Below are 20,377 nucleotides of genomic sequence, written 5' to 3'. Positions count from 1 at the left end.
TTATTCAACTCCACAGTCTGTACAAAAGTGTGCACTGCGGCGGGAAAGATAGCAAGAAAACATTAGCAGAATGAACCGTGGAATGTCACCTGCTGGAAACATTGGAAACGCATTAACATTTCATTTCAAAAATAGAATACTTAAGTGCATACAGTATGGCTTTTCTTCAGTTGGCTGGATGTAAACAAGTTCTGATAAAGTACACCAAAGGAGACAATGGCAAGGAGGGAGCACGAGGAAGAGGTGTATTTTTGTTTTAAGGTCGACGTCTAACATTAGGTCCCAAACCTCGAGGCTGAATGTCCAATCATCAGGACTCAATAAAGTGCAGGGAGGGCAGATATAACAACCTGTACCCACTTTCAAACCGTGATCAAGATATCTACTTGAGACAGCACAGAGGTCGGTCCTTCCAAACTATAGCTGCTGATTAATCCTCCTCCATAGAATTGTACTGATTTTATTTTGAGATACAGTAAAGGCCAACGAGTCCACACCACTCAACTACACCCATCTGTCCAATTAACCTACTCACCTGTAGGTGTTCAGAATGTCGGGGTGGGGGGGGGGGGGGAGACACGGTGCTAGTGTAGTGGTTAGTGCAATGCTCAACAGTGCCAGCGGCCCGGGTTCAATTTCCACTGCTGACTGGAAAGAGTTTTTAAACGTTCTCCCTGTGACCACATGGTGTTTCCTCTGGGTGCTCTGGTTTCCTCCCACATCCCAAAGACTTGCTGGTTAGTAGGTTAATCGGTCACAAGGGTGCAACTGGGCAAAGGGCTCTGGTACAGTGCTGTATCTCTAATTAAATAAAACATAAATATTTACTTTCTTTACCTGCATTAATTTTTGTCAACTATTTAATTGTACAAGTATCTATCACACTGAGAAATACAAGGACAGAATGCATTTATGAATATATTTTCCTCCTCTGTGTTATCTCAAAAACACCCAGTTAGCCTCCTACAAATAGATTACTGAAGGCACAATCTAAATTAAAAAATCAAGGTGCAAAGAAAAAATAATTCAGTTCAGCTTTGGCCTTTTTTCCTCTCCTGTTAAGAGAGTTGTGGACAAGAGAATTGCATTGGTATGTGCATTTTTTACATTGAAAACAATCCCACTCATTAACAACTTGATTATTCAATGGACTGCTTATGTTTTCTTAAAACTAATCACAAGACTATACACACTCAGTGGCCACTTAATTGGGTACTTGTACACCTGCTTGTTAATGCAAGTATCCGATCTAATCAGCCAATCATGAGGCAGCAACTCAATGCAGACACGGTCAAGAGGTTCAGTTGTGGTTCAGACCAAACATCAGAATGGGGAAGAAATGTGATCGAAATTACTTTGGCACCAACGATCATTTTAAGGTCAGAGAGAATGGTTTGTGCATTCAGAAACTGCTGATCTTCTGGGATTTTTCTGCACAGTCTCTAGAGTTTACAGAGAATGGTGCAAAAAAAAAAAAATCCAGTTCTGTGAGCAAAAACACCTTGAAGTCAGAGGAGAACGGCCAGACTGGTTCAAGCTGACAGGAAGGTGACAGTAACTCAAACAAAAGTGTTACAAAAGTGTGTGCAGAGGAGCCTCTCTGAATGCACAACACACCGAACATTGTGGATTCAACAGCAGAAGGCCACACCGGGTTCCACCCCTGTACCTAATTAGGTGGCCAGAGTGCAACGAAAAGATTAACATCTTTGATTTGGAAAATTAAAAGCATTCCTTCACAGAAGTAATTTTCCTTTACAATTAGACAAAATACTGGTTGGTGGCTGTTGGTAGTCAGTAGTACTGTGGTGAAGAGTGTGCTACAAAAATTCTCTGTTCAGGGTTTGGGTTTGGGGTTGGGGGGGGTGTTCCTGTCAAATTGCTGATGGAATGTGGGCTATTAAAAAAAGGCATTTCTTCAAATCACTTCCAGGTAGTCCGATTCGCCGAGGCCAAACTTAATCTTGTATTTGTTGAACAACTTGACGAGGGAATGCTGGTAAACCTCGTGGTAGTGATCAATCTCCTCAGGACTAGGGTTCTCGATCTTTGGCACCGAAATTGGCTCTCCGACTGCAAGAAAAACAGATGACGTAGTGGTTAAAGAAATGGCATTAAAATCAGTCACATTAATTTATTTGCTCACTGAGATACAGCGCAGAACAGGCCTTTCCAGACTTTCAAGCCACACCACCCAAGCAACCCACCGATTTAACCTTCGCCTAATCACGGGACAATTTACCACGACCAATTAACCTGCTGGCCTGTATCCCTTTTGACACTGGGAACAAACCAGAACACCCCAGGGCAACCCAAACAGTCACAAGGAAAACTTGCAGCTCCTTACAGGCAGCAGCAGGAACTGAACCTGCGTCACTGGTACTGTAAGGCGTTGGGCTAACCACCATGCTACTGTGCCGAGGTATAGCGAGAAAACTTCGTTTGGCATGCCATTTGTCACATCAATGCATTGAAATAGTACAAGCAAAAGCGATACCAGAATGCAGATTAAAGTGGCACAGTTACAGAGAAGGTGCAGTTCAGGCAGACAATAAGGTGCAAGGGTCATGACTGCGAGGTTAAAGATCATCTTATCATTCGAGAGGTCCATTCAATAGTATTATAATAGCACGACAAAAGCCATCCTTGAGCCTGGTGGTATGTGCTTTCAGGCTTTTATCTTCTGCTTGATGGGGAGGGGGAAATAAAAGAGGGGGGAAGAAAGAATTCTGGGGTGCGTGGTTAGGTGAGGTCTTTGATTATGTTGGCTGCTTTACTGAAGCAGCAAGAGGCAACGATGGAGACCAGAGGGGAGGCTGGTTCCTGTGTTGTGCTGTGCTGAGCCGTGTCCACAACTCTCTGCAGTTCCTTGTGGTCCAGTTGTTGTACCAGACCCTGGTGCATCTGGACTGTTACACATCTCCGAAGACGCTGCAGAGTTCCTCCAGCATTTTGAGAGAGTTGCTCTGGATTTCCAGCATTTGCAGACACATCTGTGTTTAAGATTGCTTTCTGTGGTGTATTGCTAAAGGGTGATGGTCAAATGGGTCATGCTGAATTTCTTTAGCCTCCAGCACCCCTCCTTGGTGGCTCCACCGTCAGAGGTGGCACGGCTCAGCTCAGAGCCACTGTGGCCGAGTCAACCCTGGCTTCAGCAGGCGCCCGCGTGGAGTTTCGATGTTCTCATTGTGACTGCACAGCTTCCCTTTCTAAACACCTTCCTCAATATCCTGATTAAGCGCTAAGGAGAGCATTCCTGAGAAAAGTATTTGCAATGTGATGGAGCAAGGAGAAGAAACGCCTTCATCAACGGTTAACAAAAGTGCTGAATCAAACAAGGAAAAGCCAGGGCCTCAACTTGCAGAAGCTAAAGATGAAATAAATAAATACACATGATGACTGATCCTTCAATATATGCATTTGTTTGGGAATAGTTTAATTCAGAGAAGTGGAGAGCAAACCAGTGGATATTATAACTTTATAAAACTCTGGTTAGGCCATATCTAGAGAATTACATACAGTTTTGGTTGCCCCACTGTACGAAGCTTGTTGAGGCTTTAGAGAGAGGCTGCAGAAGAGGACGCTGCCTGGTTTAGGGGGCATGTGCTGTCACGAGAGGCTGGATAAACTCATGTTATTTTCTCTGGAGCTCCAGAGGCCAAATAGGGACCTGATAGGAGGTTTACAAGATTATGAGAGGCTGTTTCCCAGGGTTGAAATGTCTAGTACCAGAAGGCATGCATTGAAGATGAGAGGGGGTAGATTCAAGGGGGAAAACGAGAGGCAAGTTGTTTTTCTTTTAAACTCAGAAAGTCATGGATACTTGGAATGCACTGCCTGGTATGGTGGTAGAGTCAAATACGATAGAGGCTTTTAAGAGCCGTTTGGATCTGCATGTAGATGAAAGGAAGGTGGAGGAAGGTGGGTATTGTAGGTAGGAGGGATAAGTGGTTGGGTGTTTTAAATTTGCTTTTTAGCTGATTTGGCTCAACATGGTGGGCTGAATCGCCTGTTACTGTGCTGTACTGTTCCATGTTCTATTTATATTGTTAAACAAATACTCATTCACTTGCTAACCCCTGTGGTGTAAATTGGATGTTACGCACTGCAGTGTAAAACAAATACACATAGTGAGGAATCAGTTTCCTTGTGAAGTATCAAGTGGCTCCCTATTGTGCTGTACTCTTCCAATACAGCATATTCTAGACTTGCAGTGTATAGCAAAACTTCAACCACCAATCTCCAGATCTGAATATGGACTGTGGATTAAATTTAAAATGCAGCTCTGGATAATGGGTTCCTAGGGGCCATGAACCACAGTTGACAGAAATACAAGACAATGCTGATTTCAAATTCATTTAGGTTTTGTAGCGTGGGTGTGAAGGAGGAGTTGGTGAAGTTGTACGTAATTCAGAGGAAGCACTGTAAATGTACATTGTAAATATAGAACTGCCCTTTGATCTTTGGCATACAAAATGTCAAGTAATATCAGGTTGAGCAGGCCTCTTCCTCCGAAAGGGTCTCGACATGCTTGGGCTGCCTCATCCTGTCAAATGAAGAGACTTCATATCTACCAGCTATGTCTCTCTGGTATCTTGGGATTTCAGAATTGATCACTGCTCAGATCCCAACACGTTGTCATTCCCTGTAACATTTCTTTATAGCTTTAAAATAAGATTTATTTAATACCCATTAATGCTTTTATACCACAAGACATGGGAGCAGAATTAGACCATTTGGCCCATCGATTCTGTTCTGCCATTTCTTCATGGCTGATCTATTTACCCTCTCAGCCCCAATCTTCTGCCTTCTCCCCGTATCCCTTCAAGCCCTGACTAATTAAGAATCCATCAACCTCTGCCTTAAATTCACCCAATGACTTGGCCTCCACAGCCGCCTGTGGCAGTGAATTCCACAGTTTCACCACTCTCTGTCTAAAGAAATTGCTCCTCATTATTTAGTACAATATGATGGTTTACCTAGGGCAGGGGTGTCAAACTCATTTTAGGTCACAGGCCGGATTGAGCAAAATGCAGCTTCATGCGGGCCGGATCAGTCGGACGCGTGCGAACGCAGCTTTCGTTGCCTCCGTTTTTTCAGCCTGCTCTCATGTGTCTCAGTCTCTGCTATAACTACAAAGTGTTTCACTTTACAAATTCCGTTTCTTATGAAGAAGACTGCCGAATAAACACTAAAAACCCTGAAAACCTGGTACCTGAATAAACTCAGCATTAGCCATATCATACGCCATAGGCGCTTCGATTACCGGGGCCAGCTTTAATAGTAATTAGATATGATCTCGCGGGCCAAAGATAATTCCACCGCGGGCCGGATTTGGCCCGCGGGCCTTGAGTTTGACATATATGACCTAGGGTGTGCATTGGACACAAAGCCCGAGTCATACCCTAGGATTTTGTGATCTGTGGAAAGTCAGGGTCACTATTCCCAGTGGACAACAAGAACTTAGTGTATTTAAAATAAAAATCAAGAACACTGAACTGGTTAAATAAAACAAACTTCTGAAAGAACAAAAGATAAAAAGGCCTGTAAGTACATACCACCAGGCTCAAGGACAGCTTCTGTCTCACTGTTACAAGACTATTGAATAATTCCCTGGTAGGATAAATTGGACTCTTGACCTCACAATCACTCTCGTGATGGCCTTTTACCTTAACTACCTGCACTTTACTTTCCCTATAGCCATTACACTTTATTCTGCATTCCATTATTGAGTTTCACTTGTAGTATTTCAATATTACAGGAAACCCCTCTGGGGACAGAACTTACCAACTGTGTTGATGGGTTTTGCGTAAGGAACCAGACCCCAGGAACGGCTTGAGAAAAATCCCCGACCTTGGAATATACAGGGGGCAAATCCAATCAGCTTCTGGAACTTTCGCTGAATTGCCCGCAGCCAGCTGCCTTCCTTAAAGAGGACCTGTTGGTAAACCTCGTTCTCACCAAAAGCATAAACAGGCACTAGGTCAGCTCTGTCGAAGGAGGTAAATGTAGAAATGTCAGTAGGACTGAATTTCATTCTGCTTGGATCCACATAGAACATTTAACACAACAAATTACCATCAGGGAGATGCTACAAGTCCATCAACACCAGACCTCTCGTCATTTCTGAAGCTTCTTTTCTGTCGCTGTCCAGCTTCCCAACAAAACTCCCCCATGTGTAATACCCCGACTGTCCCTGCACAACATCTGTGAATGGTCTTTCCTGCTCTCCTCGTTCTGTGGACAGTTAGAGTCTGTTCATGTGTTTACATTTATTTAAGTTTGATTATTGACGCTTGTACATGTTCTGTTATTTGTAGATTGCTCGTGACTGTTTGCACGATTGTCTTGTAAATTGTTGGTTGCTACTGTGTTGTCTGTTCTGGTTTTGTGCTTGGCACGGAACCACAGTTGGTTCTGGGATGTTTCACATACTGGCAATAAAATGATTTCATTTCTGAAAAGCCACAAGAGGCTTTCTGTATCGTCAGGATCGGAATTAGGTTTAGTACGACTAAGATACGTCATGAAATTTGTTGTTTTGTGGCAGCACTACATTCCAGTACGTAATTTTAAAAACCTATAAATTACAGCCGGTCAGCATTGACCATGGAAGTTACATCCTAGCTGCCTGCGTGATACGCAAGCCAGGGCAGTACAATATGGAGAGCAAAGCTGCCCCTCTCCGCGCAGCTGATGAATCCAAAGGAACGGCAGAGACTGGCAGAGTTGCCAAGTCAGCGTTGAACTCAATTTAGGACTGCTTTAGGGACTCCAGCTCCGGATTTTTCCCTGGGGGTTTATTCCTGAAGCCTTCCCCACGAGTGGATACAGTTGCAAGATAGCAGAGGTTTGAGATCAGTTTTCCCTCCCCGAGATGTGCTGCCAACCACGGCTGATGAGCCCCATCTGCCCAAAGCGAGTGGTCACCTTTGCCCCTTCTCCTGTCAGTAGAAACGGATCCGCTGGGCTTGGTAGCCAAGCCATACATGAAGGCCAGGAGCTGGACTTGGTTATCAGAGGCTATTTGAGACCATTGGGAGCATTTAATAGGTAGTGGGAGCTTAACCCCTCTTTCACCCCTAATTATAACAACCTTAAGGAAGCATAAATTACAATAAGAATAATAAAGCACATACAGTTAAGGAGCCCAGGACACTTTCAGTACTGTAATAATTTTATCAATTGCACTGTACTGCTGCTACAAAGAAATTCATGACACAAGTGAGTGATGATAAACCTGATTCTGATAAGAGTCTCTATTGTGCACTGAGAGTGGGAAGAGGTCAGGGAGAGGATGAGGGAGAGGGAGCTGAAGGCACCAGAGAGACATTCTGCAATGATCAATACATTGTTTGGACTCAAGTAACCTTGCCTGGTGTCTCAGGGCTGGGTAACGTCTGCACCTACTCCACCCATGACACTCCTTCTCTGCCACCTGTCCTACACCCCTCCTGCGCCACTCATCCCTCGCCATTCCCAACATTCTTTGCTCACGCCAGATTTACAAACTCGCTCTCCGCTCCACCTGGACAACTACAGTACTGTGCAAAACAAGAGCGAGCAGAAAGCAAATATTGAGGAAGTGTCCATGGGTTGATTGACCATTCAGAAATCTGATGGCAGATGGAAAGAAGCTGTTCGTAAAACATTTGAGTGTGAGTGTCTTCAGGCTCCTTGATGGTAGCCATGAGACTAGAGCATGTCCTGGGTGCCATACCCCCTTCTCATACGCAGTCGCATTGGAAAATATTAGGACAACTGACTAAAATCTTGTCAAAGCAATGCTTCAAGGAGCATTTTAAAGGAAAATGGAGAGATGGGGGGGCATGCAAGAGTTCAAAACTTGGAGCTGTCCACTGTCTTGGCTGACTGTGAGCAGCAGAGGGAATTGGGAGATGGTCAAGTGCCTGGGATTGGAGGAGATTGATGGGCTGACGATGACAGGGGCAGTTCAAGAAAACAAAAATACGCTATTGAAAGCATGGAGTGGATATGGAGCTTCCTACAGTGGGAGAGTCTGGGACCGGAGGGCACAGTCTCTGGATCAAAGGATGTCCCTTTAGAGGAGGAATTCTTCAGCCAGAGGGTGGTGAATCTATGGAATTCATCGCCATAGACAGCTGTAAGAGGCCAAGTCACTGGGTATATTTAGAGTGGAAATTGATAAATTCTTGATTAGTCAGGGCATCAAAGGTTATGGGGGAGGGAAGCAGGAGAATGGGGTTGAGGGGGGAAATAATCAGCCATGATGGATAGCAGAGCAGACTTGATGGGCCGAATGGACTAATTCTCTTTCTATGTCTTAAAGTTTAGCATGTAGGGTGCAGAGGAGGTCAAAAAACATAGCACAATAATTTCAAGGTTTTCTCTTAGCAGTGTGTCTGATGGCCAAGCACAGACAGGCCCCAAGTTATGATGGCTGGGGACTGCTGAGAGCACACAGAACGTTAAGCATTAGAGCACAGTACAGGTAATTTGGCCCTTGAGGTCATTCCAATTTTGTAACCTACCCCAAAAATCAATCTATTTGTTGCTTTCCACACAGTCCTCCATTTTTCTTTCATCCATTTTCTGAACTGGAAGTCTTTTAAATGTCCTTAATGTACACATAATGTACCAAACCTGATAGTACATTTCAAACACCATCACTCCACGTAAAAGAAAACTCCCTCTGAAATCCCCCCCAACCTTTCTTTCCACTGATTACCTTAAATTATACCCTCTCACATTAGCCAGTTCCACCTGGGGAAAGTACCTGGCTGTCCACTCTCACCAATGCCCCTCATCTTGGACACCTCTATCAAGTTACCTTTCATCCTCCTGTGGTCCAAAGAGAAAATCCCTACCTCACTCAACCTATCCTCATAAGACATGATCTCTAACCCAGGCAGCATCCTGGTGAATCTCATCTGCACCTGCTCCAAAGCTTCCACATCTTTCCTGTGATGAGGCAAAATGTTGTTGTTTCGTATGGCGTGGCCCGGGAGGGGCAGACGCGAGTCTGTCCATTTGGGAGCTGGGGATCGATCTTCGTCTGGCATCCTGTCCACAGCTGTTCCAACATGGATGGCCAAGTTGGTATCGCCTGATGGAGCTCGCAAGCATCCACACCACATCAATGTGTTGATCCAGGTCGTGGAGGTATAATGAGGTGACCCGAACTGAACACAATTCTTCAAGAGTGGTCTTATAGAACTACATTAACCTCATGACCCTTGAACTCAATGCCCTGAGTAATGAAGGCAAACCCACCATACACCTTAACCAATTTATCAACAAGTGCAGCAGGGATCTATAGATGTGGACTCTGATCCCTCTGTTCCTCCACACTGTTAAGAACCCCGCTGTTAACCCTGTATACTGCCCTCAAATTCAACCTTCTAAAGTGAGTTTTTTCTGGATTGAACACTATCTGCCATTAGCCAAGCTCTGCATCCTGTCGATGTTTAGTTCAAGTTCAGTTTAATTGTCATTCAGCCACACAGCCATGAATACAGCCAAAAGAAATAGTGTTACACTGGGGCTGAGATGCAAAATATAATACCAACAGTCATACACAGCACAAGACAGCAAGCGCATATAATAGTCACAACAAGGAGGTTGTTAAAACCCACAACAAACTTCTACACCATCCACAACTCCAACAGTCTTTGTGTCATCTGTCAGCTTACTAACCCACCCTTCCACTTCCTCATCCAAGTCATTTATAACAATCACAAAGAGCAGGGGCCCCAGAACAGATCCCTGCGGAACACGGCCATTCACTGATCCGCCAGGCAGAATACACTCCATCTACTACCCACACCCCCCCCCCCCCCCAGTCTTCTGTAAGAGATTCGTTCCTTACCCATTCTGCAAAGCGATCTTCACAAACCCCTTGCGGTTCTTGAGGGTGACAACATGGCTGCCTGGGCTACACTCCAGGGATTCTGCTGCTCCCCCGATGACGATGATCACTGCGTTTCCAGTGCCGCTCTTCGACAGCAGATAGTCGATAGCGTCCCTGGTCACGGGAAAGACGCCTGCGGAGTGGTGGGGTAAAGAACTGTTACTCTACCGACCACTCATCTTTACCTCGAATACCTGAAGGCGACAGCTCGTCCTCCCAGCACTATCCCACCATCATAGGTTATTGACAGGACAACTACTTAACGGGAACCTGAGAGCGAGTTTCTTCACACGAGGTGGTGAGAGCGTGGAATGAGCTGCCAGTGGAAGTGGTGAGTGCACAACTGGTTTCAACATTTAAGTGAAGTTTGCACAAGTACATGGATGGGAGGGGTCTGGAAGGCTATGGTGCAGCTGTGGGTTGATGAGACTAGATGGAAAACAGTTCAGCATGGACTAAATGGGCCAAAGGGCCTGCTTCTGTGCTGTAGATCTTAATTCCCAATTAGTCCCTTGCTCTGCCATCCAGGTTACTGAACAGTCCATGAGCCACGAATATAAATACCACAGAGTAAAACAGTGAGTTATTTTTTAATATATTCTTACAGTAATTTTATGTATTGTACTGTACTGCTGCCACAAGACAGCCAATTCCACAACACATGCCAGTGATAATAAACCCCGAGTCAGAGTCCAAGCTAGAATACGTTCCCAGACATCGGTCCTCACATCTCTAGTAGTCCAAGGTGAGCGAGAGCCCAGTGCTTCCCGGACCTCAATCTCCAGAATTCCCTCTCACCTCTCTATCCTGCTTCAGGATTTTCCAAAAGCACCACCCTCTGGTCACAATTCCTTCAAAGTGGGGTCACAGATGGGCTTTGTGGCCACATTTGTGGGTGATACAAGGATAGGTGGAGGGGCAGGTGGCACTGAGGAAGCAGGGAGTCTGCAGAAGGACTTAAAACAGATTGGGAGGGTGGGCAAAGTGGAAGATGGAATATAGTGTTGGAAGGTGTACAGTCGTACAATACTCCAAATTAGGCCTCACCAACATCGTATACAACTTCAACATAAATCAAAGCAACAGGCGGAGAGGGAAGAGGAAAAAGCAGCTTGGAGAGAAGCTGTTTTTTTAAAAAAAACTGATCGGGGCAAAGAGGCTAGACTGCGCAGGCAGATGATGGGGTGGTAAATTGGATTAGTAAGTATGCAGATAATACTAAGATAGGTGGCGTTGTGGATAATGAAGTAGGTTTTCAAAGTTTGCAGAGAGATTTAGGCCAGTTGGAAGAGTGGGCTGAAAGATGGCAGATGGAGTTTAATGCTGATAAGTGTGAGGTGCTACATTTTGGTAGGAATAATCCAAATAGGACATACATGGTAAATGGTAGGGCATTGAAGAATGCAGTAGAACAGAGTGATCTAGGAATAATGGTGCATAGTTCCCTGAAGGTGGAATCTCATGTGGATAGGGTGGCGAAGAAAGCTTTTGGTATGCTGGCCTTTATAAATCAGAGCATTGAGTGTAGGAGTTGGGATATAATGTTAAAATTGTACAAGGCATTGGTGAGGCCGAATTTGGAGTATTGTGTACAGTTCTGGTCACCGAATTATAGGAAAGATGTCAACAAAACAGAGAGAATAGAGTGGACATTTACAAGAATGTTACCTGGGTTTCAGCACTTAAGTTACAGAGAAAAGTTGAACAAGTTAGGTCTTTATTCTTTGGTGCGTAGAAGGTTGAGGGGGGGGGACTTGATAGAGGTATTTAAAATTATGAGGGGGATAGATCGAGTTGACGTGGATAGGCTTTTTCCATTGAGCGTAGGGGAGATTCAAAGAAGAGGATATGAGTTGAGAGTAAAGGAGCAAAAGTTTAAGGGTAACATGAGGGGGAATTTCTTTACTCAGAGAGTGGTAGCTGTGTGGAACGAGCTTCCAGTAGAAGTGGTAGAGGCAAGTTCGGTATTATCATTTAAAGTAAAATTGGATAGGTATATGGACAGGAAAGGAATGGAGGGTTATGGGCTGAGTGTGAGCCAGTGGGACTAGGTGAGAATAAGCATTCGGCACGGACTAGAAGGGCTGAGATGGCCTGTTTCTGTGCTGTAATTGTTATCTGGTTATATAACGTTCTACCTCCTGTATTCAAGTATTTATGAAGGCCAATGTGCCAAAAGCTTTCTTTTTGGCCACATCTACCTGTGCCACCACTTTCAATGAATTATGGACTTGTATTCCCAGATCCCTTTGTTCCACCGCACTCCTCAGTGCCCTACCGTTCACTGTGTAAGATTGGTGTGTCCCTCCGAAGTACAACACCTCACCTGTCTGCATTAAATACCATCTGCCATTTTCAGCTCAGTTTTCCAGTCGATGCAGGTCCCTCTACAAGCTCTGATGGTCTCTCTCGCTGCCCACTACACTCGTAATCTTGGACAAAATTTGACATCTTTGGAATTTGAAGGGGAGCTGAAGCACCCGGAGGAAACCCACAGGGAGAATGTACAAATTCCTTACAGGCAGTGGTGGGAATTGAACCCGGGTCATTAATGCTTTAATAGTGCTACACGACCATTCCACTCTCTCATGATGCCCCAATGCCTGCACCCGGTGCCCTGACCGATGAAGTTGAGTGTGTCCGTTGTCTTCTTCGCCACCCTGTCTACCCATGTCAGCACTTTGCAGGAGATTTTCCTCAGCTTCTTCAACCATTTAGTTTCACACACGCAGCTGCCAAATCAGTGAAGACATGATTTAAAATCCCACAGGATTATAACAGGGAGTCACTGGGTTGATTTCTACACATGAAATGGGTACATGAATACAATAAATACTCATGGGTTGACACATTTTGTTCGATAAGAGAAATACACAAATAATTTTGGTATCAGTTAAAAGATACTTCTGAAGAATCTATGATTGGATTCCATGTGGCACTCCTCAGTTTTTTTTTTAAATAGATCTTATTTCTTGTCTGACAAATGTGGACATTACACTCAATGTGGTGTAGAGAGCAAAGTACAATCACATTCAAGACAGCATCTCTGGGACTGGGAGGGATCACTCTGGTTTGATTAGATTTCTGATGCACTCTGAGTCAGAGTACTGCAGCACAGAAACAGGCCCTTTGGCCCATCTAGTCAGTGCCAGGCTGCTGTTATGCCTCATCCCATTGACACATACCTGGACCACAGCCCTAGATATTCCTCCCACTCATGCATCCAAACCTCCCTAAATGTTCCAATCAAACCCACACCCACCACTTCCACTGGCAGCTCATTTCACACTCTCACCACTCTCCTCGTGGTCCCCTTCAATATTTCACCTTTCACCCTTCACCTATGATCTCTAGTTCTGGTCACACCCAACCTCAGTGGAGAAAGCCAGCTTGCACTTACTCTATCTATACACCTCAATATACATCTATCAAATCTCCCCTCGCTCACCTACACTCTGGGGAACAAAGCCCTAACCTTTCCCTATAACTCAGGTCCTCCAGACCTGGCACCATCCTTGTAAACTCTCTGTAGTCTTTCAATCTTACTGATAACTTTCCTGTAGGTAGGTGACCAGAAATGCACACAATATTCCCTCTTCTTCTATTCTCCACTCTGATTACTTACCACTTCTCACTTGTCCCCGAGTCCCCTCCTCCTTCCCTTTCTACTCTGGTCCACTCTCCTATCAGATTCCTTCCTCTCCAGCCCCTTAACTTTCCTGCCTACCTGGCTTTACCTATCACCTTTTAGCTATCCTCCCCCTACCCTTTTATTCTCACATCTTCCCTTTTCCTTTCCTATCCCGATGAAGGATTTTGGCCTGACTGTTTATTCATTTCTGTGGATGCGACGACGTCACACCCTGTTTCTCCGCATCTTATGGGAAAATACCGGTTTGGAGAAACGGGAAGGAGGGGGCTTATGTGTGTGCAGGATCAGCGCGAGAAAAGTTTTCTTTCTACGCACTAGAAGCATCAGAGAAGCAACGCCGTAAGTTCATAAGATAATCGATATGTTGAATTAAAAATGTTAATGCTGATTTTGTTAAAAGTAATGACGGTTGATAAAGTTTATATTCTTTGTTATTTAAAGAGTTGCAGATAGTTTGTGTTGATGTATTTAAACCCAGTCGATGGCATAGGTAGATTCTGACTGTATGTTGCACTTTAATGTAATTTAGTTGTTGTAGTTTTACTTTTGCAAGTATTTATGATGTAAATGTGATGCCAAGAAGGAAACAAATACTGTATATATTTTGTATTGTTTTATCAACAGTTTTCACCATACATAAATGTGGAAGAGTGAACAGTAAACGGTTAATCTTACTGGGACCGCCTCATTGACTGGTTTATGCTTGGTGTTTAGTTCAGAGTTCTTTCACACCTGTGTGAGAACATTACACTCCCAATTAGGCTTCACCAATGTCTTATACAACTTCAACACAACACAACTCCTGTACTTGATACTTGGATTTTTGAAGGCCAGTACGTCAAAAGCTCTCTTTATGACCTTATCTACCTGTGATGCCACTTTCAAGGAATTATGGATCTATATTACCAGATTCCTTTGTTCTCTCCATGTTGTCAGGGCCAGGGTTAGCTCTGGAGGAGCGCGGTCACGTCAGGGAGTTCTGCACCGCCGGCCACTCACCACCACTCATTAGGTAATCCCGCAGAATTGGCATCCTGAAGTTTCCAGCCAGCGTGGCGAGAGAAGGTCGGATTCCAGGAAACTTTTTGGAAAATCCAGTCGCTTCTGTTCCAAAGTTGCAAAAGGCTCCAAAGCAGAAGATGCCGTGTGGGTGATAGCCAAAGATGTAGTTCCGACTGGGGGCGAGGTTGTGCGTCTTCACCAACTGTAATGGAGAAAAACAAATAAAGCTCGCATAGGCACGTAGTCCGATCCCCAACCTTGCCCGAAGTTTGGAGGCCGCAGCCTCTGGAGTGAACAAACAGGCTACATGATGAATCATGTGGGTCCAGCAGCATCTGGAGGCGGAGGGGCGGTTGATGTTTTGGATCAGTCCTGATGGAGGGTCAATGAACAGCTTACTTACAGCAGCATCGAGGCACACAGAATCAGATAATTAAAATATAATAGCAAACATTTTGCCTTATGAGAACAAAGCAAATTTTATTATCAAAGTCCATGTACAACACAGATTAATTTTCTTCTGGGCATATTCAACAAATCTATTGAATAGTAACTATAACAGAATCAACCACTAAACTAGGGCTTTCAATCAGAATGCAGAAGACAACAAACTGTGCAAATGCAAAAGAAACAATAATATCAATAAACAATAAATATTGAGAACATGAGATGAAGAGTCCTTGAAAACATGCCCATTGGTTGTGGGAACATTTTAATGATGGGCAAGTGAAGTTGAGAGAAGTTATCCCCATTTGTTCAAGAGCCTGATGGTTGAGGGGTAATAACTGTTCCTGAACTTGTGCTGAGAGTCCTGAGGCTCCTGTACTTTCTTCCTGATGGCAGCAGTGAGAGGAGAGCACATCCTGAGTGGTGGAAGTCCCTGATGATAAATGCTGCTTTCCTATGACTGTGTTTCATGTAGATGTGCTCAGTGGTTGGGAAGGCTTTACCTGTGGTGGACTGGGCCATATACATGAAAATTAGAGAATTTTCCATTCAAGGCTCTTGGTGTTTGCATACCAGGCTGTGATGCAGCCAGTCAATACACCCTCCACTACACAACTACAGAGGTTTGTCAAAGTTTTAGATATCATACAGAATCTCCACAAACTCTGAAGGAAGTAGAGGCACTTTCCTGCTTTCCTCGTAATTGCTGGGTCCAAGACAGGTCCTCCGAAATAATAACACCTCAGAATTTAAAGGTGCTGACCCTCTCCACCTCTGATCCTCCGATGAGGACTGGCTCATGGACCTCTGCTTTCCCTTTCCTAAGTCAATAATCAGCTCCTTGGTTCTCAATTGAGCTCAGTTGAGCGAGCTGGGGCAAAGCAAGATGAGATTTGATCCGATAAAAGTGTACAAGATGACAAAAGGTATAGACTGATTGGACGGCCAAAGACTTTTTCCCAGGGCAGAAATGGCTAATACAAGACACCATAATATTAAGTGAACTGGAGATGGCAGAGGTAAGGTTCTATATACAGAGAGGTGGGTAAATAGAACACCCTTCCAGGGGAGGCATAGGCATTAGGGGCATTTAAGAGTCTCTTGGACAGATGGACAATAGAAAAATGAAGGGTTACACAAGTGGGAAGAGTTAGACTGATCACAGAGTAGGTTAAAAGGTTGGCACAACATCGTGGGCTGAAGAATCCGTACCGCACTGCAATGGCATAAGTTCTATAAATGACGCACAATGTTTTTCAAGAAAGAATGCAATTAGAGCAAAAGAAAAAAAAAAGCGTCCATTTTAGTGCAAAGTGGTCATCATGTTGCTAAACTGTAGAGATTAGGGTTGTGTCAGTTGGTTCAAAAAGCAAAAGGTTGAAGGGAAACAGCTGTGTCTGATCCTAGCAGTGTGGGGCTTTAGGTTTCTATCCCTTCTGCCCAGTGGGAGCTGCCAGAAGACGGATGGCCCGAATGGTGGGGATCTTTTTATGGACGATACCTTCTTAAAGAAGAGATTCGTTTTATTTGTGCATGTATAGTGAAACATCGAAACATACTGAAACGCGTTGTTTGCATCAAATCAAAACAGTGCGGATTGTGCTGGCAGCCCGCAAGTGTCTCCACACTCCCACATCTCATGAACCATAACCTGTTTGTCTTTGGAATGTGGAGGAAACGGAGAGCCCAGAGGAATTGCACGTGGACATGGGGAGAACGTGCAAACTCCGTACAGACAGGGGTGGGAATTGAACCCTGATCATTGGCACTGTGAAGCATTTGAATTAACTGCTATGCTACCACGCCACCCCACAAAACACAGGTCAGGGAGAAAGAAAACTTCTGCAAAGCTACACAGGTGGAGAAGACGACTAGTGGCAGGATCAGGATGCATGTTAAAATCAATGTTGCTTCCCCTGCAAATTGATACGACCACAACTCACTGCATCAGCCCCTCACACAGAATCACCTCCCCACACCTGCACCCACTGCTCAGACACTCCTGACCCATTCCTCCCCACCTGTGAACAGGCAATGTTTACACAGACAGTACAATAACTATTTGCAGTTCAATTGTCTGAAAATTAACTTGTTCAACAATTTTGTAATCCCTCCAGACAAAACCTGCAACCTTGGTCAAAGAACAGATAAGAAAAAAAGTTTAAATTGCCAAAAAAAAAAGCAGAACTTTATAATTGCAAAATTCTCTGAAAATTTTCCAAATCATTGATAAAGTTACATAATGTTATCTACAACTCTGAATCTTCTATAGATGCACAAGTGGAGAGCATGCTGACCGAATCATGGCCCAGGATGAAAAGCACCAATATCCGAGGGAGGAAGAGATTGGAAAATCCTACAAAAGGTGGTTGATTCAGCCCAGTCCATCACAGGTAAAGCCATCCCAGCCACTGAGCACATCTACATGAAATGCTGTCATAGGAACACAGCACCCATCAGAGACCTTCACCACTCAGGGCATGCTCTTTCCTCACTGCTGCCATCAGGATGCTCAGGACTTGCACCACCAGGTTCAAGAACAGTTACTACCCCTCAACCATCAGGCCCCTGAACCGAAGATGATATCTACACTCGTGTTCTGAGATTTTCCCACTACCACTGATCTTAACTTGAAGGACTATCTTGTTAGTTCATGATTTCATTATCTATTTATGTTTGCATTTGCACAGTTTGTCATTGTCTATTCTCTATTTAACCTTTCATTGATCCTGTTGTAGTTACCATTCTATAGATTTGCTGAGTATGCCAGATAATAAAAATTGGACAATAAAATTGACTTTGAACCTTGGAAAAGCCTACGAAAAGTAGTGGACATGCCCCAGTTCATCTCAGGAAACGTCTGCCCCACGATTGAACACATCTACCAAGAGCACTGCCACAAGAAAGCAGCATCCATCATCAGGGACTCCCATCATCCAGGCCATGCTCTGTTCTTGCTGGTGCTGTCAGGAAGGTGGTTCAGGAGCCTCAGGACTCCCATCACCAGGTTCAGGAATAGTCGTCACCCCTCATCCATCAGGCTTTTGAACCACTATAGATGATTTCACTCACCCCAACACTGATTCTACAACTCTATGGACTCAATTTCAAGGACTCTACAATCCATGTCCTCAATATTTATTATTTACTTTTTTCTGTATTTGCACAGTTTGTCTTTTGCACATTGCTTGCTTGTTGGTCTTTGTGTGTAGTTTTTTAAAATTAATTCTGTTGTGTTTCTTTGCATTTATTGTGCATTCCTGCAAGAAAGTGAATCTCGGGGTTGTAGGTGATAGACATGTACTTTGATACTAAATTTACTTTGAACTTTAAAAATGAACTTGCTCAACAGTTTTGTAATCCTGGATAAAATTGCAATCTTGCACAAAGAACAGACAAGAATAAACAGTTTAAATTGCCAAAAATATTATCAACAAGCAGAGTTTAACTTTATAATTGCAAAATTCTGAACATTTTCAAAATCATTGGGAAGGATAAACATAGTACAGTACAGGGACGGGCCATTCACCCCACGGCGTTGTGCCGAATCAGCTAAAAAGCAAGTCGCGAACACCCAACCAGTAATCCCCCCTACATACAGGTCCATATCCCTTCATCTGCCTTACATCCACTTGCCTATCCAAACATCTCTTAAAAGCCTCTGTTGTATTTGCCTCCACTATACCAGACAATGCATTCACCATTGAGTAAGAAACTTGCCCCTCACATTGCCTTTGATACTACCCCCTCACACCTTCAGTGCATGCCCTCTGGTATTAGACATTTCAACCCCAGGAAACAAATGTCCCATGACTATACCATCTATCCCTCTCATAACCTATTCCACTCACTGCCTCCTGCCTGTCAGCCATTCCTCCATCCATGCCAGTATCTTTCCTGTAACACCTGTAGGATTTTGTCTTGATAAGCAGCCTCATATGTGGCACCTTGTCAAAGGCCTTCTGAAAATCCAATTAAATGACATTCCTTTGCCCACCCTGCTTGTTACTTCCTCAAAGAATTCTCAAAGAAATCTTGTCAGGCAAGATTTCCCTTTACAGGCTTTGACTATATATCATTAGTCTCCGAGCACCCTGGAACCTCATCCTTAATAATGGACTCCAACATTTTCCCAACCACTGAGGTCAGGCCAACTGGCCTATAACTTCCTTTCTTCTGCGTTCCTCCCTTCTTAAAGAGTGGAGTGACACTTGCAATCTTCCAGTCCTCCGGGACCATGCCGGAATCAAGTGACCCTTGAAAGATCACGACCAATGCATCCGTTATCTCTTCAGCAACCTCTCTCAGGACTCTGGGATGTAGTCCACCTGGTCCACGTGACTTATCTACCTCAAGACCTTTCAGTTTGCCCGGCACTTTTTCCCTTTGCAACAGCAATGGTACTCACTCCTGTTCCCCGACACTCACAGACCTCTGGCACACTGTTAACGTCATTCACAGTAAAGACTGAAGCAAAGTACCCATTTAGTTTTACCTGCCATTTCTTTGTCCCACATTACTACCTCAAAAGCATAATTTTTCAGAGGTCTAATATCAGCTCTCACCTCCCTTTTATTCTTTATATAACTGAAAGCTTTTAGCATCTTGCTTTATATTATTGGCTAGACTGCCCTCTCATTTCATTTTCTCTTCTTTAGCTTTTTTAGTTGCCTTTTGTTGAATTTTTAAAAAGCTTTCCAGTCATCCAACTTCTCACTCACTTTTGCTACCTTATATGCCTTTTCCTTGGCTTTAATGCAGTCCTCACCTCCCCTTGTCAGCCACTGTGCCTATCCCAGCCATTTTAGAACTTTCTGTGGGACGCATCTATCCTGAACTTTGTCAACTATTACCAGAAACTTCAGCCATCTCTGCTCTGTCGTCATCCCCGTCAGTATCCTCTTCCAACCCACCTGGGCAAGCTCCTCTCTCATGCCTCTAATTCCCGTTATTCCATTGATACCTGTGAGTTATGCTTCTCCCTCTCAAATTGCAGCATGAACCCCTTCTAAGGTTCCTTTACATTAAGCTCCCCAATAAGATCTGGGTTATTACCCAACACTCAATCTAAAATAGCCTTTCCCCCAGTAAGCCATCTTGCAGGCACTCAAATTCCCTCTCTTGCGATCCAACAGATTGAAGTGCAACTAGTCCTTTTTGTACAGGCCACACCTGCCCAGAAGAGGTCCCAATGATACAGAAATCAGAATCCCTGCTCCCCGCTCCAATTCTTTAGTCACACATTTATCTGCCACCTCATTTTATTCCTATCCTCACTGTCATATAGCACAGGCAGCAACCTGAGATTACTACATTTGAGGTCCTGCTTCTCAGTTTCCTTCCTAACTCCCTGTATTCTGTTTTCAAGACCTCCTCCCTTTTTC

The 20,377-nt window shown here is 44.2% G+C and overlaps 1 protein-coding gene and 1 long non-coding RNA gene across 2 annotated transcripts in view; one reads left to right on the top strand and one right to left on the bottom strand.

Annotated features, from left to right (window-relative positions):
* Window positions 1–9: 9 nt before the first annotated feature.
* Window positions 10–20,377, bottom strand: part of dgat2 (diacylglycerol O-acyltransferase 2) — a 53,613-nt gene continuing 33,245 nt past the window's right edge. Inside the window, exons 5-8 of the mRNA XM_073044300.1 lie at window positions 14,544–14,748; window positions 9,851–10,025; window positions 5,788–5,990; window positions 10–2,073 (exon numbers count right to left, since the gene is read on the bottom strand). Coding sequence (XP_072900401.1) covers window positions 1,919–2,073; window positions 5,788–5,990; window positions 9,851–10,025; window positions 14,544–14,748 — 738 coding nt within the window. The 3' untranslated portion in view covers window positions 10–1,918. The remainder of the gene's footprint in view (window positions 2,074–5,787; window positions 5,991–9,850; window positions 10,026–14,543; window positions 14,749–20,377) is intronic.
* On the top strand, window positions 7,883–18,382 carry LOC140727074 (uncharacterized). The gene is made up of 3 exons (XR_012098782.1): window positions 7,883–8,473; window positions 13,705–13,883; window positions 17,266–18,382. It is a non-coding gene; the product is annotated as an uncharacterized lncRNA (long non-coding RNA).

Source organism: Hemitrygon akajei, chromosome 4 (genome assembly GCF_048418815.1).
Source record: "Hemitrygon akajei chromosome 4, sHemAka1.3, whole genome shotgun sequence".
In the NCBI taxonomy this organism is placed as follows: Eukaryota; Metazoa; Chordata; class Chondrichthyes; order Myliobatiformes; family Dasyatidae; genus Hemitrygon; species Hemitrygon akajei.
Note: the sequence above shows the minus strand (reverse complement) of the source record. Positions and strands in the feature narration are given on the sequence as shown.